Source organism: Falco naumanni, chromosome 4 (assembly GCF_017639655.2).
Source record: "Falco naumanni isolate bFalNau1 chromosome 4, bFalNau1.pat, whole genome shotgun sequence".
NCBI lineage: Eukaryota > Metazoa > Chordata > Aves > Falconiformes > Falconidae > Falco > Falco naumanni.
In genome coordinates, this window is record NC_054057.1 from 64,862,608 (window position 1) to 64,888,817 (window position 26,210).

The 26,210-nt window shown below is 48.6% G+C and overlaps 1 protein-coding gene and 1 long non-coding RNA gene across 7 annotated transcripts; one reads left to right on the top strand and one right to left on the bottom strand.

Annotated features, from left to right (window-relative positions):
• Positions 1–256: 256 nt before the first annotated feature.
• On the bottom strand, positions 257–7,657 carry LOC121086890. 3 transcript variants are annotated; one of them, XR_005827466.1, is made up of 4 exons: positions 7,450–7,657; positions 6,540–6,640; positions 5,713–5,798; positions 257–432 (listed from the first exon to the last, which is right to left on the bottom strand). It is a non-coding gene; the product is annotated as an uncharacterized LOC121086890 (long non-coding RNA). The 3 variants fall into 3 exon arrangements; XR_005827467.1 differs by having other exon boundaries at positions 6,540–6,659; XR_005827465.1 differs by lacking the exon at positions 7,450–7,657 and having other exon boundaries at positions 6,540–7,410.
• Positions 7,658–7,757: 100 nt separating this feature from the next.
• ACSBG2 (acyl-CoA synthetase bubblegum family member 2) lies at positions 7,758–25,703 on the top strand. Of its 4 annotated transcripts, none has more exons than XM_040591311.1 (15): positions 7,758–7,849; positions 12,524–12,653; positions 15,162–15,241; positions 15,813–16,054; positions 17,080–17,168; positions 17,749–17,869; positions 18,340–18,420; positions 18,902–19,051; positions 19,250–19,426; positions 20,014–20,195; positions 20,473–20,706; positions 21,417–21,634; positions 22,533–22,672; positions 23,575–23,821; positions 24,201–25,703. In XM_040591311.1, exons 2-15 carry the CDS (start codon positions 12,529–12,531, stop codon positions 24,314–24,316), a joined length of 2,202 nt encoding a protein of 733 aa, XP_040447245.1. In that variant the 5' UTR covers positions 7,758–7,849; positions 12,524–12,528; the 3' UTR covers positions 24,317–25,703. The 4 variants fall into 4 exon arrangements, with proteins under 4 accessions (XP_040447245.1, XP_040447246.1, XP_040447243.1 ...); XM_040591312.1 differs by having other exon boundaries at positions 7,798–7,917; XM_040591309.1 differs by having other exon boundaries at positions 7,826–7,933.
• Positions 25,704–26,210: the final 507 nt, after the last annotated feature.

The following is a 26,210-nucleotide window of genomic DNA, read 5'->3' on the forward strand; positions in this document are numbered from 1 at the left end:
ATGGAATGGTTTTTGAAGACATCTAATGCACATAAATATCCACCTTTACCATGGCAAATGGAGATCAGATTAATTTCTTAATAGCTCCTTCTGATGTGTCTGAAGATTGTTCTCTAAATCAGACAACCCTCTGTTTTTTCTTGAAGAAAACTCCAGGCCTTTCCTACAGAAGTGCCATGTAAAATAGTTATTTTTGAACCTGCAATACTGTGGACACTTATTCCTGCTTAAGCACTGCACTTTGCATCTGGCCATATTGAATTGCAACATGTTTATTTTGAGTCACTACTCAAATTTACTAATAGCTTAATGAAATCCTTCAGAAGTGCCTGCGGTCCTTCCCCGTTTGGTATCACTTGCAATGTGGTGTTGCAGGTCTGTTATCACTTTAATTTTTATGGCACAATTTTCCACTGTACAGCATCCATACCTCTGCAAATGAAATGTAAACCACATTCAGCTGTGCTCTTATTCTTTCCAAAGAGGAATTACTGTATGAAACCCAAAGCAGAGGTTCCTTGTCTTCTTGTACCCTGCCAGCAATATCATGAAATTCTTGATAATACCTTTGATAAAGTCCTACAAACCTTGGAAGTTGGCCGGTTTCCTCCTGGGAACCCAGGGAGTAATGACAAGGCTGTTATTTTTAATTAGGGATCTGTCTGTCACCTCTTGTGTCAAGCTGATCACTGGAATTAATTTTCCCTTGTTTCTTGCAACCTGTTGCATAAGCCACATCTCACCCCACTCAGCCCCGACAGTATCGGGGTGGGTCTGGGCGAAGGAGCCTTATTTAAGAAAGCTGCTGGTAAAGGATGAGAAGAAACGAAGCCTGCTGGCAAAGGAGCACGCTTGCTGCAGCTGTAACAGCCACCCACAGGAGGGCACATTCCTCAAAGCAAACCGGAGTTCAGCTAAAACCCAATCCGACTCAAAGCATCTGTCTGACTCGATTTCACTAAAGGGAGATTTTGACAGAAACTAGTGTTTTGATGGAAGCAAATGCCCTGCAAAGGTAGTGGGATCCTTTGAAATTCAATGTTTATCCATCACAAATACTGTTGTTTCGGTTGCTGGTAATGAAACCTGAAATGAAGCTATTCCCTTGAACTGTTATACGGAAAAAAATGAAAAAATTCCCAGAGGATTAAACCCAAACCAGAACAAAAAGTTGCCTTTGGGGTTTTTCATTTCCAAAGAAAGGTTTGATTGTGTTCAGCCAGTTTGAATAGGGAGAATCACAAGTACTAACCCAGACAGGACTTTCCACCTCCAAGCTTTCTGTGCTGCGTTCCCCCCGTCCGTGCTGTATTTTACTGCTGAGTGATCTCAGCGATCTGGTGCAGTGTGTAAGGAGCCAGAACCGGTGGCTCTCTGCGTCCGCTCTGCCACAGTATAAAAAGCATCACCCCATGCAGACTAAGACTGGCTAAACAGCAATAACAGATTTTCTTTCAATATACCAGCAATAAAACTTAACTTCACAATCATTTTAATGCAGATGGGATAGGGTCTGCTTTTGTAGGTGTGTAGTTGCTCGAGAGATGCACTTGAGATCTCTGCATCAGCTGCTACTGAGGAAGCTTCTTCAGAGGGACTGAAGCAAACTGAAGCGACAGCTTTTCCTGCGTGGAGCTGCCACATCTCTTGTGCACTGCAGGTGGATAATGCCAGGTGAAAGCCTGCTCCAACCACAGCCCCATGAGTGTTGTCTCCTGCATCACACATTTCTAAATTTTCTGCTGGTCAGCCAGCCACCCTCCTCAGGGCTTTTGGCTGGGCTTAGGAGGATAAATCTGTTGAGCGTGGTTGTGCCAAGGCCATGCTGGAATTTCTTAGTGGCATTGTGGCACGTCCTCCCCTGCCCACATGTCTCTTCAGCGGGAAAATCCAGGCTGTCACTGCTCCAGTGTTATGGGATGCTCCATCCTGCCCTGACAGCATAGCAGAGCCCTGCTTTCCCTCCAGCCTTCCTCTGACAGCAAACAGTGAGTGTTGAAGGTGGCAGAAAGAAGAAATGGTGTTTAGCCTTTCCCTTGCCCTTTCTTCTATGTCCCTTGGGTGGCAGCAAGTATCGCAGCAGTCCCTGGCAAGGGCTTCCCAATTTGAGGATGTGGGCTTTGAAGAGGTTACTCTTCTCAACCTTCTTCCCCATAACAAAGTTTTAGCACAGCTGGAAACCCAAATGCTCCTTCCTAGCCTTGAAATCTCCTTTCAGCAGAGTTAAAGGACCGAGCATTTATCTGGTGTGTTATCTGTTTGGTTTGGCTGTAGCTGTCTGGAAATTCTGCAAAAACCACGGTGTATGGTCATGGAAAAAACAGTGTATGTGGGGTTTTGTGTGCTACTCCTTGCAGGGAGCTGTAGCTTTCTCAGCTCACAGAAGCTAGAGGAGGATGTGTCCACAACTTGGATGTAATCAAAGACAGTCATGTTGATATAACTAAATTAATACAGCTTATGTCAACATAACTTCTGTATGGAGGCAACGTCTGTGTAATTAAACTCTCAGTGACTGAATAGCTCTGGCATAAGGTTTCAATGGAATTTCTGTACAATGCAGAACTTCTTTTCTAGTGCAGTGAGTTTGAAAAATGGGGCTACAAGAAAGCTGGAGAGGAGCTTTTTACAAGGGCATGTAGCCATAGGACAGGCTTTAAACTGAATGAGGGTAGATTTAGATGAGATATTAGGAAGAAATTCTTTACTGTGAGAGTGTTGAGGTGCTGGCACAGGGTGCCCAGAGCAGCTGTGGATGCCCCATCCCTGGAAGTGTTCAAGGCCAGGCTGGATGGGGCTCAGATCAACCTGGTCTAGTGGAAGATTCACACCACCTTCTCGTTCATTTTGGAGGTGAATGTTACCAGCAGTGTAGCTGAGAAACAATTGCTGAAATTGCCATCAGGCAAAATCAGCTACCCTAACTTAGACAAGTTATTTATATGATTTCAGCTGTATCAGTTGCTTTTGCCTGCAATAATTTAGCAAACATTTGTGCAGCAATAAATCTACGGGGCTGATAATCAGCAGGGGTGAGACTGAAGTCACACACACACTTAAACAGCAGTGTGATGTGCAGTTTAAGACACTTGACTGCACTCAGGCAGGTGGGAAGAGCTGCTGGGTTTCTGCACCAGAACGATCACAGCAAACAGCTTCAACTGGATGTAAGGGAGGTGTAACTGAGTCTCTAAGGTTTTGACGGACAGGCTGCAGTGAAATGCTGTGTCTGTCCTCACCTTTCCATGCCAGCCCTCTGCCAAAAGCCATCAACTGCCCAGAAGCACCAAGAGAAAGGTAAGTATGCTTTTGCTTTGGCCACCTCCATGCCAAGCCTAGCTTTGCAGCATCGCCCAGCAGCAAAGTGAGTCCGAGCTGCAACGCTGTGAACTGCAGCAGCTAAGGTAAGGGGTGACAATGACAGGCAGTAACTACTTCAACTGCTATAGAGTGATTTCCTCGAGCCAGCATATGAGGGACAATTTTCTTCTACAAAGAAGAAAAAATCACCATCGGGAATTGTGCTGCAGTGGCCGTATGAGCATAGATGGCTGGCCTGCGGGACAGACCGCAACAGGGCAAAGACCACACGGCTGGATATAGCAGAACGTGTGTGCTGACCGGATAAGCTGGGGCAGAATTATTCTGAAAACGGGACTGTGGAAGGCCAGCCTTATCTGCCTACCCTGTGAACGTTCCCAATGTTTCAGGTCACTTCTTCCATCCTGAACGGGGACAAAAAAAGTCTTATGGAAGTTCAGAGCCTGAATATTAAACAGGAAGGTTCAGCTTGTTCATATGGGGAGGTTCATGCTCATGACTGATCATTTTACAGTTCTGTAACTTTTTTACTACAGTGAGTTTATGTTTAAAAAACACGGAAAAATATTAAGTAGCCCTGTGCATTATTAACATTTCAGACTGAATTACAGGTGCAAAGGCCTTGCACTGCACTCCCAGCTACAGTCAACCATCCCCAGCCACTTCTCCGCCTGTATTGTCTCACAGCACACTGAACGGGATCCGCACTCTGTGTGATCAAGTTACAGACCATGTTTCCGTGTTGTGATCTCTTAACTCTGGTCACACGTTCATCACTTTCCTGGTTACAACACAGTTTAAATGGGGAGGGCAGACAGGGCATAGCCTTGTTCTGCTTTGGGCTAGACTGGTAAACAATGGGACATTGCAACAAAGTCCCTTGGCTTGGGAACCTGGAAGCAGCCCACCTTTCTCCTACAGAGCAAAAGATACAAATCTTTTGTTTACTGAAGTTCCAGAGATGCAATTGGGGTTTTTTTTCAGAGCTGCTGGAAACAACTCTTCTACACCTAACTTCTGTATGCATCTCATTTTAGAGCAAAGGGCTTTCTGTCAAATTATTTTTCAAAAGTGGAATTACCTGTGGGCATAAATAGCATTGCAATTTGGTTTTAGCTTTAATATTCAGAGTACATAGAGAAGACCTCCAGAGGTAGGTGATATATGGCATCAAACTAAATTATTATATAGGTTAGAAATTTGAATTCTCCACTGCCTTTCACATTTTATGGATGTGTGTGCCACATACTATACTTTGCATGTTGCATAAAACAACGGACAGCCTTTGCCTATACTGTGTTGTTTCAACATCCACTAGTGTGCAGGTTTGAATGAGTATTTAAAAAAAAAAAAAGTGTTTGTGCCTATGACAGACAGGGCAGACACTTTCTCCTCCAGTTTTATTTAGAAGAACAAAGCTGCGAAAGAGTCACATTATTACAGACAGGCAGGTAAGTATCAGCTGGTGTGTTCTGGTGAAGACTCCTTGGTTTTGTTGAAGCTATGTTGATTTGTGACAGCTGAGAGTTGGGTATGAATCTAGAACTTAATTTGGTCCGGGATTTTAGTGTGTGTGTGTGCACATGTCTTTTTTGTTGTGTGTTTTTTGGGTATGTTGATTTTTTTCCAGAGACCTACACCTATTTACTGTAGACACTTTCATATGACCAGAAAGATGTTGCAAGTCCTTGGTGGGAAAGACAACATGATCTATTTAAGTTTAGAAATAACTATGCTATAAACAGACTTTTTTGTCTCTCTTCCTTCCTTGTGACAGCATGTTTACCAGCATATTTCCCCAGTGCATTCGTTCTCCTCTTGCCTCCCCTGCCCCCATTATCTTTCAAGTCAATGTCCTGAAGTGCAACTACATCTCGGGTTGAGTCACTTGCTACCAGTCACTCTGAGTTGGAAATTTGTAAGCGTTATCAGAGGAATGCTAGCCCAGAATAGCTTACAGATCCAATGCCAGTGCTGGACGGGAAGGGTGACAAAAGTGAAAAGTTGTGTAAACTGTCTTGGGTCATTTAGGTGGGCATAGGAGAAATGATTAAGCTGAAGAATAAACTTATTTCTACACCCTCTGTGTCCACAGCTGTATGAAGTGATTCTTTGCTTAAGGTAGGAAAGAACTTGCAAATGGAATTTCTTTTGTTTTACCAGAAAGCAGGGTGATGTTCTGTCAGAAACAGGAAACCTGTGGCCGAGATGAAGAACTCAGCTCTTGGCAGCAGCCAGCCTATGTCTCACTGACTAACTAACCCTCGTCAGGAAGGAGTGTGCTGTCCGTACACCAGTGTTTCTAACCACAGTTGGGTGACTTGTCATACATGAGCTTAAAGTACCATGGCCCCCATCTGCATTTACCCTGAGCCCTGTCAAGGCACTTACCCTACCACTCTTGTCTTGTGAGGGACACCCCTGTCTTTGATGACATCTTCCTCCACCTTGGTCTTCCGCTGCACCATGTTAAATACCTGCAAATGTCAAGACAGGACAGAAACATGAAGGCATCAAAGAATCATTTAGGTTGGAAAAGACCCTTAAGATCAGAGTCCAACCATTAACCCAGCACTGCCAAGGCCACCACTAAACCATGGCCCTGAGTGCCACGTCTACACATGTTAATTAACTGCTCAGGTTAACTGCTGGTAAATACAGAGTCAGCAAAGGTGATAGTCTGCGAAGAGTGCAGTCACTCTGGTGCATTTGCTAGTTCAAGCTTAACTAAGGGCTGTGCTGTGCTATCACCAGTCACTAATGACAGCTCTTGTAGTTATACAGAGGTATAAGCTGATCCCCTGCAGGCAGCAAGAGCAGCCCCTTTCCGGCCTGTGGCAGAGCTGCCTGAGCACAACCTGCACTTATCTTTGCTCCTATCTAGTCCTTCACCAGTAACCGGGTCCCCTTTGGTCCCAGAACCAACGGGACTTTTGCAAACACCAGGGCATCTGCCTCAGTAGTGATGCAACCTCAGCTTGATAGACAAGGACACTGGGAGCACAAAAAAGCAGCTTGGCCAAGGTAATTTGTTGGCTTAGGGCATCGCCAAAAATAGAAGTGGTTACCCCTGCCACTTCAGCTAACCTTTGGGCTGTGAATCTTTTTTTGGTTCACTGAGAACTATGTGCCCCTTGTCAGCACAGCAGGTACTGGCTAACGACCAAGGCATGCCTGGAATAAGAGGGTTAGTAGACCACCAAGTTTACAGATCTCACCAATTTTCTGGATGCTGTTTGTATTCTTGCGCTTCAGATTAAATTTGCCAGCCGAATCAGAACGGGAGTCACGTGTGTGATTTGGCCAGGCTGCAGTGGAGCTGCAACGGAAGGCTCAGACTGCAGGAGATTGTAAACAGTCAACAAAGCAAGAACTCCTGGGTGCCTGGACCCGCTGACACACAGTGCTGGACTCCCGGGGCTGGCTTGGCAGTCCCTGTCCCACTGTGCCGTTGCTGTTTTCGCCGCTGCAATATCCTCAGCGCCGTTCTGTCCTCTGGGCCTGCTGCTGCTCCAGCTGTGGCCCTGACCTTCTGGCAGGAGCTTCTCTCATGACATATTCCTTAGGTTTGCTCATCAACTAAATGGTGTGAACCATGCCCTTCCCCACCCCGAGGGAGTGGGGAGTATCTCTGGGCACAGGGGGGAGGGAGAGAAAAAGTCTCAGGAGAAAAAACAACGTTTAGGAATTTTTGATCTGCGCTGGCAGAAGAGCAGCAATAATTAATTTGACAGATACAGCTGTTTTGTTACCAGGATAAACAAATTTCTGGCTTTTCTGCAACTTTATCAGCTAGGAACAACTGAGAACAGTGCAACGATCTACCAGACCGTAACTTAAAAAAAAAAATCAATTTAAAAACGTGCCGCTGGACGTTAAGAGGACGTTGAGGGCACTAGGCCGCGGCCTGCGCCCCAGGCCCGGTGCCCGATACTGTGCTGCAAATCCAGCCCGTTCCCCTCGTCTGTGCCTCGGAGCCCGGGGCCAGGCTGCTCGGGGCCGGCCTCCCTTTTGCTGCCGCCGGCCGCCGTGCCACTCCCCCGCCGCTCCTCCCGCCCGGCTCCCCGCGCTGCCGCCCGGGCAGGCCAGGCCGCGCCGCCCGCCCATCGCCTCATGCAACCGCGTTACCCGGCTCTGAGACGCGGCCCGCGCCCGCCGCGCTGGGGGTGACTGCGGGGCGCCTTCGCGCCGCCTTCGCGCCCGGCTGCCGCCGCCCTGGTTCAGCCCGTCCCGCCCTCAGCCTGCGGGGCCTGGGCTCAGGCTCAGGCTCAGGCTCGGCTCCAGGGCGCGGCGGCGGGACAACGACCGCGGGTGACCTCGGCGGCGGGAGGGGGCGGGGCCTCGTCGCCTTCCGACAGCCGCGACACCCAATGGCGCGACAGCGCGGGTCACGGGGAGGCGGGAGGACACGCCCTTTCTGGGCAATGGCCCCGCCCTCCGGAGCGCCTTAAAGGGGCCCCGCGTGGCCACGCGCGGCAGCAGCCCGCGTGGGGAGGGGGGTGTCATCGCGCTCCTGCCGGCTCCTGAGGTAACGGCGCGCGGGGCTCCGCGTCCCACGGGGTGGCGGGGGCAGCTCCGGTCCCGCGGGCCTTCGTGGTACGGGAAATGCGTGGGAAGCGACAGGGTGTCCCGGGTGGGCTGCGGGGCTGGGGCGAGTGTTGAGCCCACGCGTGAGCCTGCCCGCCCCGGAGGTCTCACTCCTTCGCTGTGAGATCAGCCTGCAGCTGCCGGGCCAGCAGCTCGTTTCACGCGTGGGGTGGCCTGGCCAGGGGTCCAGAATAGCTTTGAGGTTTTGGTTCCACAAGCCCACGGTTTGGCCCATCTGGGGCCCGTGGTGCTGTGAGGGGGTCCCGTGCTGTGAGAGGGGCCCATGGCCCTGTGAGGGGGTGATGGGGGCCGTGCTGTGAGGGGAGCCATGCTGTGAGGGGCTGAGGGGGTGCAGTGCTGTGAGGGGGGTCCCCTGCTGTGAGGGGGTCTGGTGCTGTGAGGGGTTTCATGGTGCTGTGAGGGGGTGAGGGGGTCCCATGCTGTGAGGGGGGCCCATGGCGCTGCGAGGGGGTGATGGGGGCCACGCTGCGAGGGGGGGGGGTGCACGCTGTGAGGGGAGCCATGCTGTGAGGGGCTGAGGGGGGCCCATGGCACTGTGGGGGGTTGATGGGGGCTGTGCTGTGAGGGGGGGCCCACACAGTGAGGGGAGCCATGCTGTGAGGGGCTGAGGGGGCCTGTGCTGTGGGCTGGGGCTGGTGGGCTATCGCAGGGCTGCCACCCCCCAGTCCCACCCGGAGCAGGTGGTGAAACACCGTTGAGGCCATCAGGGATGCACCAGTACCGGCTCCAAGCCTGGCTGGGCTTGATTTGATGTGATGAAGACCTGGGTGATGTCGAAGCTGGCAGAAACATGTGTGATGTGTCTTGGAAAAATCTGTCCCTGTGCTTTCTTACTTGGCGTGAGGGGGTTTCCCGCCCAGATGGTACAGTAAAATGAACAGCAGTTTAGGCAACTTAAACCAGCCTCCTGGTGAGTCACTTTGCTGGGGAATTCACCTAAAATATCCCGGTGTCCTGGAGAAGCAATCTGCGTAAAATTCAGAATGGCAAGTTGCACAGTGGCTGGCGTGGCTGAGGAAATACGTGGTGACAGTGCCCCCAGCCCTCGGTGGCTGCCCGCGCTGGTGCTGTTTCACGTGGGCAAGCCCCAGGTGCCGCCGAGGATGACGTTCTGTGGCAGTTTCGTTCCACCAAAGCTCAGCTCAGAAGGAGCTGCCATGGAGTCAAATGTCTGCCTGCTGTTGTGTCTATCATTCAAGATCCTTGGCGTGATACCATCTTTATAATGGGGCTTGGAGCTGTTTTCCCTCGTGTGCCCTCTGCTCCTGCATCAGGCAATTTCCCAGCACAGCTGTAGGCTGACCCGTGGTCAGTGGTACTGCTGAGGAGAAAACCTTTAGGGCTTAGCAAGTTTTTGTCACTGCCCTTTTTAAAAATAGACTTTATCTAAAAGAGGAAGAGGAGGTTGCTCAGCTACCGTTTCCTCACTTAATAAATCTTTAAAGAAAACAAGGGAACAAAAAGGCTAAGTTTCAGTTTTGGTGGAAATGTGGACAGGCAGTAAGATAATGTGGCAATCTCCTAAAGCTGATCTGCACGTGATAAAAATGGACCAGGTCAGCCATGGTGTCTTTACCAATAAAAAGAAATCAGCAACAGGAAGCAAAGTGGGATGTGCAGGAAAATGTGAAGATGGCTGATGAACTATGCATTAATTTGAATTTGAACCAGTATTTTTGAAGGTCTGTGTGTGTTTTAAGTGAACACATGTTCAGAGCCCGTTATAAATGAAACCTTTGCTCCTGTCCTGTTGACCCTCACGAGTTTACATATAGTCAAGCTTTTAAATTGTTTTGTCAGTGAAGCTCTGCAGCAGTTTCAATGAAACCATTCACTAACTTCCAGTTCTTCTAGGACACAACGCTCCCTTCAAGCAGAAGATTCTTTGTATTTAAATTACTTAAGTTGTCACACAGATTTAATTAAAAGGGAGATTTCTTTGAGCAGGTTTTTGCTTGGGTGCATGTTTCTCATGTTCCTGAACATCTGTGGTACATCATGGTGTGTTAACTCCTCTGGAAACAGTGTGGGGTAGGTGAGGATCATTTGTGATCCCGTCCACCCCCGGTGAGCTACTGGGAGTGTTAAGCCTGGCTCTGGTGAGCATTTGTGTGTTCTCCAGCAGCTGGTGTAGCAGAGCTGTGTTTCTAACTCAGCATCAGCAGAGGAAGGGGCAAGCGGCAGTGCTTAGCCAAGCCAGTGAGAGTATATATGTGCAAATTTTTGTTTGTAACCAAGATTTGTTATATAAAATGCATGACTGACTTGGGATTCCTGTGGTCTGTGCTCACAAGGAAACTTGCACAACCAGGTTGCGTTTCAGCTCTTTTTCATGGTTCAGGTGTACCTGGGCACTCCAGAAGTTCTGTGTCTGCTTATGCGGGGAGGTGCAGCTGCTCTCCAGGTGCTGAGGGCCATGTGGCATTAATATCTAGATTCTCCTAGATGAACCCATCCTGTTGGATGTGATAGTGATGTCCTGCTGTGTCCCACTGGACTTTGCAGTTGTGCAGCCTTGTGTCCTTGATCTTTGTGCCATACCTGGTGTGCCCACATTTGGGAACCAAGCACCCATCAGCAGGGGACCCTGCATCAGGGTTGTGCCCCCGTACAGGGGGTCGTGGTGAACAGCATGTACGCAGTGCAGCAAGGGGAGAATGCAGCTATGGTCCCCACTGTGAAGCGTTTTTTCCTCTTGAGTGACTGGGGACACACACAGAAATCCACAATGGGTTTTCAGCCAACCTCTGCCACCCAGGAGCTTGCTGGGTTGTCCTGCAAGACAGCTGGCACGAGGACATCTCCGCCCTTCCACTTGAAACTTTCTTGCTGCATTAAAGAGCAGATGGCAAGAGAAACACTGTAATTAGTGCAGAGAGAAAAGCTTCCTTCAGAGATGCAGGGGAGCCTTAAACCCCTCCTTGAGGGGCGCTGGGAAGGCATGTGGGTACAGTACTGTGAAAGGGGGTCAGGCCTGATGGCAGCTGCTGCAGTACGTTCCTCCTTGCCTTGCACCTGGGTCTGTCTTTGAGCCAGAGGGGTGGTGGTGGTGGCACCTCCAGTGGGCACCGTGCAGTCTGGCAACCACCATGCTCTCCTAGGTGTGGGTTTGAGTTCCTCCAGGCTGGGGAGGGAGTGCAACCCAGGTTTCACAGGTCTGGGTGGCTGCTCCTAGGACTGGGTGCTCTGTAGAGCTAATGCCCCTTTTCTTATAGCTGTCTTACAAAAAAAAAACACACACATATAAAAAAAAAGCAAAAAACAAGTAATAAAAAAAACAAACCTCAAAATAAACTTCTCTGGTGTTTTGGTGTGGAATGGGGTGTTGGGTGATGTCTCGCATTTATCGTGGAGCTTCAGAGATGGGATTTTTTGAGGCATTCCTTTCTCAGCTGCTTGTGAATGAAACTATTTTTTGTATCGTGAATTGCAGCGTGTGGCGTGAGCAGCAACGTGTCCTTGCGTAGATGAGGGAGGGAAGGTGCTTGCCTGGGCTGGAGGCAGGCCGGCCTGCTGGCGCTGTGGCTGGCCCTGGCTTTCCCCACCCATCAGAGGCAGAAGGCTGCAGTTAGATAAAAGGGCTTTTTCCTTGTCCTCCTGTCTGTCCTCGTTGAAACAAATATGCTCTTCACCTTGCCGGCTTGAAATTGCGTCTGTCTGATGTTGGTACAAGATAGCATGCTAAAATCCCACTTTTTAAAAAGATCAAGGTTAATGAGATTCATCTCAAATCAGTTAGAAATGCCTTGAAACAATTAAAGCTCAGCCTGTCAAGTCGTAAACATCAAAGGCTTTTAATGAATGTAAACCTTAACTAAAATCAACGTAGCTTTCAGCCTGAGATGATGAAACCCCCTAACGACAAAGTACTGAAAGAAAGCAGCGTTGGGCTGCCAAAAACAACAGCTGCAAAAGCGCTGATTTTTGTGAGAACTGATTAAATCTCTGTGGTGTCCCAGGGCTGTGTCCCCTGAAAGGGACCCTAAAGCCCCAGTGTCCCCGAGGCTGGCAGGCTGGCGGCAGGCGTGGGGCGAGAGCTTCCTTAAGAGGCGGTAGTGTGGGGTGACGAGCTGCTTCCAATTGCAAGGCAGGCAGCACATGACATAAGATGCTCCAGATCTGCCTCCTGGGCGCTAGTTTAAAAATAAAGGATATTACACATCCTCCTCAGCGTTGGTGCGGAGCAGCTGCGGGAGGAGAGGACGCACAAAGGCGATGCGTTGTAAGGCTGGACCTGGAGCCCTGTGGTGGCGGGTTTGGGGGGAGTCTGAGAGCCGAGGGGGAACGTTTGGGACAAAGGGAGTGTAAAATTTGAATTGTTAGGTTCATGGTGCTCTTTCAGAGCTGTAATTGTCACGCTTGGTTTTGGATGCGGGAATGGATGTATCATCTACTGCTGATCAGGTTTTTCAAATGAACCGAGCATGATGTGGGGTGCGCTGCATCCGGTTAGAATTTGCTGTACTTCATGCAAATACAGCAGCCTTGAGTCATGCCTGCTTTGGGCTTGCCTTGGTCAGATAGCTACACCAATGGAAGCCGATTTTACTGTAGCATTCATTTGTATTTTGATTTTTAAAACCTGTTTTTACAGGGACAATGCTGTGTGAGTCAGATGCACGTACGGCACTTGCAGAACCAGTCCCTGCGGCTTATTTTAATTCGGATCCTCAAGGGAACTGTGAGGTGGCACTGGATGATGTACTGCTCAACTCTTCAGCCAGGTTTGTCTAATTTAAGATTTTATTTTCTCTGTGGTACCTGTTTACGTAGGATGTAGTTTGTATTCTCTCATGTTTACTTAGATTAATTATGATATGTTCTTTTGGAAGAAATTTCAAGCATGTGTTACTACTTCCAAAATCCAAAAGCTGAATCTCTACTCTCTCCCTCTCAAAAGAAGAACAGAATTAAATTTCCTGTACATAGCTACCATGCAGAGTGTAGAGCTTGAAGTAGTGTGCATTTAATATAAACTTAGAGCGCAGGAATGGTAGAATGTTCTGTGTAGTCAGAAGGATCACCTTTTATAAAGGAACTTTGCATAATTGTTAGTTCTATGTGATTGGGAGGGCACTGATCAAATACTTGGAATACCTAGTAAGTACTTCTTTGTTGGTGAAGTGTTGCAGTACTGTACACAGAGGTGTGCCTCTGTAGGGGATAGCTTGTGTGCAGTAGCAGTGCTGATTTTCATCAGACTCCTGTTAGTCTCTCTGTAAATCTAAGCAGTCTCTCACTAAAGAGCAGATTAGGCTTTAAGGGTCTGTGTCTCACCACAGTGTAATGGGATATAGCTGACAAAAACGTCTGCTTAATTTTTTTCAGGCTGCATTTGAATTATATGTAGTAAGGGGGAGAAAAAGATGACTTGATTCACTGAAGGGAATTTTGGGGGCCTTTTTTGCTCGTATTACTGGGTCATTTGCATGCTTTGATCATAAAAGCTGGTGGAGAAATAGTGCAGAACTGTTGCAACTGAGGATTAATTTGTGCTGAAAAATGCTCTCAATAATGAGGAGGAAACGCGTAGTAGGGAACATCTCGTAATCCCTTTAGGGGAAATAAAGGGGGGGAAAATGTACTTCCCTCTAGTTTCTGTCTTGCAGATTAGTTAGGAGAAGCAGTTCTGCTTTTGGACAGAACATAGGAGTAGCCATGTCAAATCTTCTCTGTGCCTTAAACCTTACCATATGCCCAAAGCAGTAATAGTTGACTGTCCCCTAGAAATCCAGAGAAAACGTAAACCAGAGGGAAGCGATTTACCCTTTACACCAAAATTCACACGGTGCCTTGTGCTGTCTTGTCCTCTTTGTGGTCTAGTAGAAAGGGAGGAAAATCTGGAGCTCGGTGGGAACCCTGCCTGGGTTGGGGGGGGGGGGCGTTGCCTGGGACCGATTTGCTCCTGCCTGTGTGCAGGTGTGGTCTGATTGTGACAGGCAGAGGTGTCAGGGCTGCTTTTTGTCCCCAGGCTGCCCCTGCAGAGGGCAGGGGCTATTGTGATGTCAGGGCCTTGCAGCCCTTCTAGAAGGCCTGGGAGTTGGTGCTAGAGAAGAAACCTTGCACAAGCATTGCCATGGGACAGAGTAAACACCTAGCACTGGCATGAAGAAACAAACACCTTTGTAATGGCCTGGAGCAAAGGGCCCTGGGAGGGCTGTTTGGCAAGGCAAGATGGAAGTTTTGGTCCTCTGGAATATAATCTTGGGTTGATTGAAAGTTGACTTCAGCGCTGCGCTGATGGTCCGAGCAGGGTATTACCTAGGGCAGGGGGACAAGCATCATCTGCCTGTAGGTTGGAGGGTGGGATGTCCTTTGAGGGAGTGGAGCACAGGGACTCGAATACCAAATCTCACAGGGTCTGGCTTCCAACTCATGGTCTGAAGTGGGAATGGGACTTGATTATTCCTTATCCTCTTCATTTATGGTTGTGCAAGAGCCCGTCTTGGAAAGGGATGGAGGAAGAACACTGACAGCTACGGGCAGGTGGTGTTTCACCACGTCTTCCAAGGCCTAAAGTAAAAGGGGCAACTTTCAGCTGGCCCCGCAGGACCAGCTCCTGGTGAGGAGCATGGCTGAAGTAGATGAGGGAGGTGCCTGTTTCCATTTCTTCACAAACATCTGGTGGGAGCCCTGTGCACTAACTTTATTGGGAATACCTAAGAGTGAGATTTCCTGTTAAATCAATTTCCTGCTCTTCAGCTGGCCTGGCCTTCTGCAGGAAATCTCTGTGGGTTTCCCCACAGGGCGACAAGCCGGGTGATTGCTGTACGGCTCAGGAGAGGGGCTGACAGGCCTTCCCTTCGTTAGGCTTGCATGTTGCAGACAGGAGGTAAGCACCAGATCCACATGCTCCTTCCTGCCTGCCATCTCCTCACTGCTGTAGGCTCTTTGTTTCGGGCACCTAGAGCAGACCTCTGGTATTAAATTATCGGTTTTCTGGATGATGTGTTTATGGATTCTTCTGCAGCTTATCTGGAAGGATAGCTACCATTAGGGCAACATATATGTGTTTAAGAGCAGTTCAGGCAAAACTTGCACAGTCTCTGAGAGGGACCTGTTGCGTTGCCATAGCCATGCAGGCTAATAAAATGAACAGTCACCTGCAGAACATCAGGAACCACTTTGACATCCAAGGACTAATATAATTAAGGGATAGAGCAAGCAAGCCCCAGGTGTTCTTCAGCCAGTGTGCTAAAGCCTCTCCAGGGCTAACTGCTTGTGCTTTGCAGAACCGTTGAGGTCCACAGTGCTGAGGCAGTTGAAGATACTAAGATGGAGGGACATCAGATAGACACGCTTGGATTGAAAGGTAAGTGGAAAGAATTTCTAGTTACGGTATTGCGCATAACATTATTATTGAAATGAGGGAGGAATTTATCAAACCATAACAATGGAAGAAGAAATGCAAACTGAGGGATGGTCTGCCCAGAAGTGTCTTGAACTTAGACTTTAAACCTAAGTAGAATGCGCTTCCAGGAGTGAAATACGTAGTGTCACTGCCTAATGCTTATCTACCAGGTAATAAAGTACTGCTTTCAGTCCTCCTTAAACAAAAAAAAAGCAAAGGGGAAAAAAAGCACACAGCATATATCCTGGGAAGCTGCCACTTTAACAGTACAAGAGCTTTAGGGCTTTTGTTAAACATTTGGGAAATGTTTAACAAAATTTTGAAAGTGCTTTAGAAGCTTCATCTGTTACCCCTGGTCTAAGATACTAGGAGTCGTATGGCAAACTTGCTGGGAATACAAAGTCAAAAAAGAGGTGTGGGAGCAGGTGCAGTAGCATTTGCTTTCATATGTTTGATACTTGGCTTTATATTTTTGTTACGGTAACAAGCAATTTCTAAATATAGGATGCTGAACACTTTTCTTTCAAACCAGCCTCTTCACCTCCTACCTCCAGTGTGTGGACAACACGACGAGATGGAGAAGTCAGGCTGAGGATGGATGAACAGGGCATAGGCAGTCAGGCACCAAAGACTGTTCATGAACTATTCCAGGAAGCTGCTAGTAAATACGGTGATTATTATGCCCTTGCATCCAAAAAGGGTGGCCAGTGGATAAAACTAACATATAAGATGTACTATGATGAGTGCTGGAAAGCAGCAAAAAGTTTTCTGAAGGTAAGCTTTTGTTGAATTCCTCTCATTCCTGCTCAGTCAATTTAACTGCTAAAATGGCTCTAGTCAACTGCATCTTAAACCTGCAAATTCTCTGAGTGTAGGTGAGTCTTAAAGTGACAGGGAAATACCTGAACATGCCATGAACAGCTTGGTAATGACCGCAGTGTCTTTGTTTGAATTTCTTGCAAGTTGTTTCCACATTTAACTAAAAAGTAAGGGAACATTTAAAGTGAGGTGTTTGAGGTATATGGCAAACCTGGACAACGCTCTTCATGAGGCATGTAAATTTTAATCTTTCCAAGAAAAAACTTGAAGGGATGCTTATCGGTCAGACTTAAATGTCCAGACTGGCTGAGTCTTTTGTTGGGAGTACTGCTGGGAGTTAAGATGCTCAAAGAGAGAAACCAATGTTACATGCACTTACTGTTATCATTATGAAGTCTTATTTCTTGAAGTTAAAGCCATTCTGCTTTTATTCTTATGGTGGGATCTTCCACGCTATATACTTCCACTCTGGGACAAAGCCAGAGAATGGCTGAAGGAGATTTAAAGACTGGGACTTCAACAGCTGGAATTTCATAGCAAGGTGCCTCTGACTGTCATTGGAGCTTGTTGCTCTTGTAATTTTTGATATCTGACATACCTAACCTATACTAAATGACTAAATGTCTCAGTAGGTCATGCCTAACTTAAGCCCTTACCTTCTCATTCCCAGTCCAAAGGGAATGGGTAACTACCTGGATTGCAGTTTTACAATACCATTAGTGTCAGTGAGCTGGTCATACTGACTGCAGACCTAAGCAAATCCTTTTTTTTTTCTGCCTACTGATAAAGTGGGCCAGTGTCTGATGTAAAAGTTAACTGGTTCCATATTAGGTCTTTGGAAGTTTTTCAGTGTGAATTACAGTATATGATAGCATGAACTTTTCCCTTGACGTTGTGCTCACAGCAGAGGTCTTTAAATTAACTCTCAGCATTCTTCAAAGGAAAACCAAGATTGCTGTAATCTCATCTCTTGTTTACAGCTGGGACTAGAGCGTTTCCATGGAGTGTGCATCTTGGGATTTAATTCTGCAGAGTGGTTTATTGCTGATATTGGAGCTATCCTTGCAGGGTAAGAATGAGTGTTGTCTCTTGACATGCGTTTTGCTTTAGCATTCAGATAGTAATTTCAGTATTCATGTGAGAAGTAGTTTTTTGATTGCAAATAACACAACAAAACAAACCACACACAAAAAAATGCAGAACAAAACCAATTGCCTTCATTTGAATTTAATGAAGATGGCTAGAACCTAAACCCTTTACTTCATTATGAACTAATGAGACAAAAACTATTTTTTTTTTAGCTAGGTGGTGCTCTCAAAATAAGATAACAGTCGGTTAATCCAAAAGCATGCTTGCTTGCACTGTGATTGAAAATATGATGGGAAGTGCTAGAGAATCACAGCATAGCCTTTTTCCACCTGAGGCATTTTGGTCCCTCATACCATTCTGACATTTCCCATGCCCCAGAACAGAGCCTTTGTTCTTGCAGTTAAGCTGTCCACTTTTTGTTGTTGTTTTATGGGAAATGCTTCCTGAAGTTTTTCCTCTGTTAAAGTCTGAAAATGGTCTGAATTTTGCCAGCAACTCTGCTTATCCTCTAATTCTGTGTTTTGCCTTTCTGTTTTTCTTTTTTCCCTTTTCTTTTGTAGTGGATTTGCTGTTGGTATCTACACTACAAACTCTCCTGAGGCCTGTCATTATGTAGCAGAGAACTGCAGTGCTAACATTGTGGTTGTGGAAAACCATAAACAACTGCAGAAAATCTTAGAAGTAAATATACTTTTTTAAATGGCTGGGGGCTGCAGCATCCTGTTGGCAGATGTGGGAGGGTAGATGCCATGGGAGGGTAATACCTGAGGGAAACACTGGGTGTAAAAGCAGAGGGTGAACTGCTTGAGCCTACTTTGCGTGCTCCCTGCTCAAGCCAGATGAGTAGTCACCAGTGCTAAATCTTAGAGGTGTTAAACGGTGGTTCTGTAGCTTAGCAAAGCCTTGAGCTTAAAATACAAGAAGCCAAAATGAACAGTGGAGTGTCCCCTAAGGTTGTCTGGCAACGTCCCAGTCCAAATGATTATTGTCTCTAGTGAGGCTTCTCCGTCCTCTGTCAATAACACAGGTGAGATTCTCTTAGCTTCACTTACAGTGGCAAATAGCAATAGCACAGTCAGTGGTGGGTTGCTTAGGCTTAAAAGGGACAGGCAGGATTTGCTTCTGCTCATTCATCTCACTTCTTAACACAGATTCAGCATGAACTACCTCATCTGAAAGCTATTATCCAGTATGGGGAAGAGCTAAAAGAGAAGAGACCAAATCTGTACTCTGTAAGTACTGAGCATCTTGATGGCTTGTAAATACTGGCTGTGTTTAGCTGATGGTTTGCAACCATTGCCTTCCACGGGACCATGTGAGCTTAGTGAGGGATTTCTTGCCTTCCTGAAGCACTAGATGTCTACTGTTGTTGAAACCTCGATAATCCATGTTGTAAGGGAGAGCGTTGGTGTACAGACCTCTGCAAGGCAGCCTTGGGTCCCACAGTTACCTCAGCTCTGCACTCCCACTGAACACCAGGCTTGCTGCAGAGCTAGTAAGCTTCTTCGGGGTGGATCAGTCTCCTTCTCTGCTTCTTGCCAGGCCAGTTGTGGCAGCCAGAAGACAACATTCTGGGGCTGCAGTGCGTATTTACAGCCTCTTCCAGATTCTGACAGAGGTTTGGATGTAGGAAAGAGTTTCCTTCCCTTTATAGCAAAGGGTTTAATTTTGCATGTGAATGACAGTGATCCAGCCCTTCTCTTCTCTATACAGTGGAGTGAGTTCATGGACCTTGGCAAAGATGTTCCAGATACTCAGCTCCGTGAAATCATTGCGTCACAGAAGCCTAATCAGTGCTGTACGCTAATATATACCTCAGGGACCACCGGACAGCCAAAGGGAGTAATGCTCAGCCATGACAATGTATGTATCATTTGTAAAGCTGCCCATTCCAAGAACGGTGACCTTGGGTGGATGCTCAGGGAGGGCAGGGGTCAGCTGAAGAACGTGCCTGATGTTAAGAGCACAGGACGTGGTAGAGCTGTTGTGTGAGCTGCGTGTTCTGTGTTGTGCCAGCTCATAAGTGCTGGCACTTCATACTGATGTGGGTTCTTGTTACAGTTGACGTGGACGGCATCGGCGGCAGGGCGCTTCATAATGCTGACAGATGCTAAAGAAAAGCAGGAGCTGGTGGTTAGCTATCTGCCCCTCAGTCATATTGCTGCACAGATGTCAGATATTTGGTCGGCAATGACATTTGGCGTACAAGTCTTTTTTGCTCAGCCTGATGCATTAAAGGTAAAAATGTAAGATTATAAAAAACCTACAGCTATCCACCTGCTCGTGGCTGGGGTGGGTGCTTTAAAACAAACATGGATGGCTTATCTCAGGATTCCGAAAGCTGTGCTAACTTGGTTTGTTTGCTCTGTGACTGACTGCTCCCATTTAAGGGTCTGTTGATTTGAGAATATAGCCACTCTGACCTTTGCCTTCTGACTCTGTAGTGCAAGCTGGGCTAAGCTGATCAAGCACTTCACAACTAGGAGCTTCTTGGTGTCCCACCTGACACCAGTTCTCTGCCCTGACAGCTTGGTTGAGCAATGGCTTTGTATTTGCTCTGTCCATGTTGCAAAACACCACCACCATTAAATCTATGTCCTGAGAAGAGAACGGTTCTTCTCTTGGCACTGAAAGCGTTGGCCCTTGCTGTCTTCTCAAAACCACTGAGCACTCCTGGGTTCCTTTCTTTTGGTGGCACTGCAGCTGGAAATGAGCAATTCCTCAAAATAGATGGCAGAGTCCTAAGCTTTGGCTAGTGACCAGTGTTGACCTGAAGCCTACAGTGAGGCACTTCTGAAAGCTGTATTAAATTCTGCTTTGCTCAGGGCACCTTGGTGGACACCCTGCGGGAGGTGAGGCCAACTGCTTTTTTGGGAGTCCCTCGTGTCTGGGAAAAAATGGAAGAAAAAATGAAATCCATAGGTGCAAAATCATCAGCACTCAGGAGAAAAGTGGCATCGTGGGCCAAGGGAGTCGGGCTGCAGACAAACCTGAAGCGGATGAATGGGTAATTATGAACTACACTTAAGTTACAAATTATGTTAACTTAAGTTACAAATACTAGAACTTTACTATCAGATCAGGAATTATATTCCATGGTAACCAGCCAGACTTACAGACAGTAAAAGCCAGATGCAGTCCTTGAACCAGAGGGTGAGCAGCAAGGGCTGGCAGGGGAAATTAATTCTTTTACTGATTAAACTAAAATAGGATGAAGGTGAAGGGAGGAAGGGGGAGAAGTTCTGCTTGGTGACCGAGATCTTGTGACCATTTTTCTCCTACAGGTATTCAGAAGTCCCAGTGAACTTCCGCCTTGCCAGGCACTTGGTGTACAAGAAAGTGCGAAAGGCCATTGGGCTGGACCAGTGCACAAAGTGCTACACGGGAGCTGCTCCCATTACCAGAGAGACACTGGAATTTTTTTTAAGCCTGAACATTCCCGTGTTTGAGCTATATGGCATGAGCGAGAGCTCTGGACCTCACACAATGTCTCTACCTCACGCATTCAAGCTTACCAGGTAAATGCCTCTCTGAGCGGGGCACTGCTGCCTGCGGGGAGGAGCTGCTTTCGGGTTTCTCCTGATCTGGCGTGTCTGTCTCACCTGGTGCAGCTCATCCCCAGAGTCTTGCTGCCAGTAAAAAGTTGCTAGGGAGCCAGTTCCTTCGGCCACATCTTGCAGATGAAGAGATGTGCCAAGGGCAACAGCAGTGTTACTTAAATTTAACTTGGCCTGGATCCTCTAGGAGCTGAGGAGGAAGCAAAGGACTGATGAGAAGAAGGAGGAATTAGTAATTGTAGCCTACAGTTCACTTGAATGTCAAATGAATAAATGCAGTAAGACTGTGGTTGTTGCTTTGAATGGCTTGTTCAGTCCCCACAGGTTCAGTCTGCAGAGTAAATACCACCATCAGTAAAAGTTCGCTGCCAAGGACATAAATAATCTAACTCAAAGCTCAGGTGTTTGGGACAATAAGTGGAAAACACCAGGTGTTGTGTGTGAGCGCTGATCTTTTGGCAACAACAGCTTTTTTCTGAAGTTCCCCTTACATAAGCTGATGCCTTTTAAGTTTCTAAGTTCTTCACTGAAGCAGCTGTAAGAGAAGCTGCCTGACTTTGTTCAGGCACTTCAGCTTGAGAGGGTACTGCTAGAATCTCACTCTGCTGCTTAGCTATTGAATTATTAAAAAAATACAACAACAAAAGCCATGGGTTTGTGTTCTCTTTAAGCTGTGGAAAGGAAATCACAGGCTGCCGGACACTGATCCATAAGCCAGATAGAGATGGCAACGGGGAGATCTGCTTCTCGGGAAGGCACATCTTCATGGGCTACTTGAACATGGAAGAAAAAACCAAAGAGGCAATCGATGAAGATGGCTGGCTGCATTCGGGTGACCTTGGCAAGCACGATAAAGATGGATTCCTCTACATCACTGGCAGAATCAAAGGTAACACGTCCCCTGACTTGAGTGTCTTGAGGCTGTGCAGTACTGTGACAGGATGCATCACGCTAGTTCTGTGGGCGTGACTTGCACAGAAGAATATCTAAATACTTGTGAAGTTCTGAACGCGCATGTGGCTGCAGGTCGTCCTGCTGCTGGGAAGGCGAGGGATGGCCTCTGAAACCAGTGTGCATTTGCAGAGTAAGGAAGAAACCTTCTGACTTCAGAAGCAGGAGTTAGAGCTTGGCTGGCTTTGAGGTGCTGGAGCCACCCAGCTGCGTGTGCTACCAGCTGCCTCCAGTTTCAGCTGGCTCTGCCAGTTACCCTCTTAAACAACAGCTTAACGCTGCTGTGACAACGGCTTGCAGCAACGTAGTTCTTGAGACACCACTTTGCCCAACCCCAAATAAATCCAATTTCATGTGAGTCTTCAATCATCAGAAAGGTCATGCAAAGCTTTAAGGAGCTGCTTTAAGAAATAGAAGACAGCTGAGAAAGACAGGCTGTCCCCTGCTCGGCATCAGCTGCGTAACCTCAAACACCCTGCCCCAGCAAAACTCTTGCTTCACTTTGTGAACCACTTGGGTACCAGCTCACACGCCGTAGAACCGCAGGTGCCTGTGGCGGCATACTGAGGTGCTCGGACACCACACCCCGTGTTCCCAAACTGCAAACATCTCTGGACATTAAAGCAGCTTTTGCAATGCTGTTTGTGTGCACACAGCTGTGCTGTCTCCTCTCCCTGAGCCTGGCTGGCGTCCTTCTGGTTCACTGCCTTCTCCAGCTGTTGGGACACAGACTCACTCTCTGATCCAGCAGATGCAAAGGAGCGGTCAAGTTATTTCAGATTGTGAAGGAAGGGGGGAAAGCTCCAAGTGTTAATAAAGATTTGACTGTTTTCCAGAGCTCATCATCACTGCAGGAGGTGAGAACGTTCCTCCCGTTCCAATTGAGGATGCTGTAAAAGATGCTGTTCCCATCATCAGCAATGCAATGTTGGTTGGAGACAAAGCAAAATTCCTTGCTATGCTTCTAACACTAAAGGTAATGGAAAACAGCATAGGAATCCACCTGTGTTGCTGAATGCATTTAATTCGAGCGAGGAGGGTAACTGTTATGCGTTTTCATAGCATCCTGTAGAGACAGGAGGCACTGTGGGGTCTGACTTGTAGCTGAGTGGCAAACAGCAGTTGTAACTACAGGCAAATGAACGTTGCCACTTGATTGGGTTCTTCTGTTGTTCAGGACAACTGTTTCCCTCTGTGCCACGCAGGTCAGAAAGAAACAAGCAAAAGCCCTAAAAGTAAGACTGAAAACAGAAACCCTTCTGCTTTTCTCGCACGTTGTCCCTGTCCCCTGAAGCAGCCTGGGCAGTAACAAACTGTCTGTGGTTTCTTTTTTAGACCCTGGCTTTAAACTCCACGGTGATGCATCTGTGGTGGCCTGCACGGGCTTCCCTCGAGCCCCGCGGGCTGGGGGGCTCAGGACCACGGCAGTCACTCATTAGCGAGAGCAGCGCCGGCCTCCTTGCCCCTGTGCAGAGGCACCGACCCAGGCCCTGGGCGCGGCGGTGCCGTCCTGCTCTTGGCCAGGTGTCACTGTTCTGCTGCTGTGGGATGTAGGGAAGTAAACTGGGGTCCCCAAAAAAAGGTCAAGCAAAAAAGCGATCAACTTGGGATAGCGCAGGAGGGATTTGGAAGACAAGCTGCGTGCCCGGCTGGCTGCGTGGGCAGAGGCCTGCAGGGGCCTCACCTGCAGTTTGCCCCGGTGAGCTCTCGTTCGAAGCGGTAGTTTGTGTCAAGCGTATGAAAACCGCAGAGGCTGGTGGGTGGGCCCTTGGCCCCGGGGTGGGGAAGGGGAGGGGGTGGCTTCCCCCGGCTGTAAGGCTCGTGAGGACGAAGGGAACCGTGTTGGGCAATAGTTACCTGCTCCGACCTCTCCTGCAGTGCAACGTGGATGTGGAAACCGGCGAGCCAGGAGATGATCTGACTGCGGAAGCTATTGAATACTGCCGGAAACTGGGCAGCAAGGCTACCAAAGTCTCCGAAATTATCAGCAGCAAAGACAAGGCTATCTATGCGGCTATCCAGAAGGGAATTTCAGCAGTCAACGAGGGAGCTGTCTCAAATGCCCAGAAAGTCCAGAAGTGGGTCCTTCTGGAGAAGGATTTTTCTGTCCTTGGTGGAGAGCTTGGTGAGTGGCAGGTGGGGCTATCGGGGCGACCCTGTCACCCTTCCCTTGGGCACGGAGCAGACCCCAGTACACAGAGGTGCTACCCCGGCCTCTCCTTGCTGGGGCTTTTCCTTACCGTTGTGGGAAGGGCGGGCTGAATTCCTTCTCCTGCCAGGCAGAGCTGAGCCCCGCGCACCCCAGTTCTGCGCTGTCGCTGGCAGGAGGGCTGCGCCCTTCGTGTTCGCAGGGGAAGGCAGGCAGGTGTATCGATCGCGCAGAGCAGCGCAGAAGTCCGTGCGTGCTCTGGCTCTTGCTCTGGGCTCGCTTCGCTCAAATATGGATTTGTGGCTCTCAGTGGTGCCATCACCATTAAAACCTTGTGCCATGTTTTTTCCCACAGGCCCAACAATGAAGCTGAAGAGACCAGTGGTGGCACAGAAGTACAAAGACCAAATCGCTCAGTTCTACGCAGATGCGGATAAACCTGCCGCCGCAGGGAACACCCTCCGGCAGTAGCCTGGAGGCACATTGCCCCACTGGGAAGGATCCCCTGGGTGCCCTTGAAATAAAGGAGGCTGGGTCAGTGCACAGCCCTCCTGCATCGCTTACCTGTGCATTTCTTGGCCCTCGTACTGCAGCGTGTTGGGTGTGTTCGTGCCCAGTGTTCCCCCATCTCTGTTCTACCGCTGAGGTACTCCTGAGTGTCTCTGCTTTGTATTTTTTGTCCTGCCACTTTTAGAAGGGCAGTGCAATGTTTACCTTCAGTCCATATTACATGTTCTGTTTTAACCAAAGTTTCCTTTTCCTGAGCCAAATGTAAAACAATCGGGAACTGCCCTTTTCCTGCTGGGGGAGAAATGCAGGTTTCTTTTTATAGTGGTGTATGTCCCTCCCTCCTGCTGCATGTTTAACTGCACGCTGATGACATTGGAATTATTTTAAGTCTCTTTACTCACTATCTTCTGTCAAAGATGACGTCAAAGATGATGAATGCCACGTGCCTGCACACGCTGGCTGAGTGCATATGGGGAACCTCGTGTATATCAGATTTGTCTGTGCAATATTTTGAGTCCTTTTTATATTTTTGAGTTATATGAAGCCATAAATTGTATTGTTAAAATAGTACATGCGGCCCGTGTTCTGAGAAGCCTCTTACACAAGGGACTATTTATGAGGCACTGTAAAAACATGTGTGAAATCTGTCTGTAGTCTTATAGTCGTAGAGGTGCTGGCGGGAGCATCCTGGAACAGGGTGGGTGGCTGAGGCTTTGTGCCATGGGGAGGCAACGGCATTGGGGGCGCAGGCGCCCAGGGCCGGTGCTGTTGAAGGCCTGCCAGCAGCCACGCCAGGGACCGTGAAGGCCCTTCGCATTGAATTCATCAAATGCAGGACACTGGCTCGCCGCAGTGGTTGTGCGAGGCATATTACATCCTGCCCAGTTCTGCGAGGCCGGTTAAGCCCAAGAGGCAGTGAAGGATTGCTTGCCCGTGGCTTATTTTGAACTAGAAATCACTGGCCAGAACCAAGTGGAACAGCCTCGCTCCTGGATTCCAAGGCGTATTTCTCACAGCCGCAGGAGGAGCAGGAGGCGACGCACGCTGCCATGCTGCGGGGGGCAGCTGTGCTATTAAGTAACACAAACGGCTCAAGTACGGAGCTGCACCTCCGGCTCTACTTGCACCCCAGCGCGGCTGCGGTGGGTGTTAGCGGGACCTGGGGGGGGTTAAGCCTGAACTTTGATCGGGCTCAGTGAAATTCCACATGCACGTATGCTGATGGCACCTGCCTGGAAGTAACATGCGATTGTAACTGCTGCTACTCTTGTGCAATTCTCAGCTGTCTGCATTTGCAATGTCTCCAGCACTCCGAGGAATGCCTAATAAACTGCTGCTCCTGCCTGAACCCTCCCGTGATTTCTGCCCACCGAGGCTCAGCTGAGGTCAGGGGCCGAGGTGCCAGGGTGGCAAAAAGGTTTGTTTGCCTTATGGCAGGGAGCTGCAGGCGGACCAGCTCCTTGCAAGGCTGAAGGTGCTCCCGTCGGCACCAGGGAGGAGGCCGATGTGCACAGGCACTGCAACACTGCCGAGGGGCACTGAGCTCCTGCCCCGCACCTTTGCTCACAGGCAGGGTGAGGGACACCTGTGCCCAAGCTTGGCCTTGCTGTTTGGGTGCGTGGGAACCTCTCCCCACCTGCAGAAGGTGAGAGGCAGCGCCTGGCCCGCCCTGGGCAAAGCTTGCTGGGCACTCGCTGCTCCTTCCTGCTGTGGTGAGCAGTGGGGAACCCGCCACAAAGAGCATTTAACCAACTGACTTAACTTGGAAGCATTCCCGGGCACAGGGGCCTCCACAGCCATCCTGCGCCAGAAACAAGCCCCCTTCTCCTTCGCTTTCCAGCAGCCATGCCCCGGC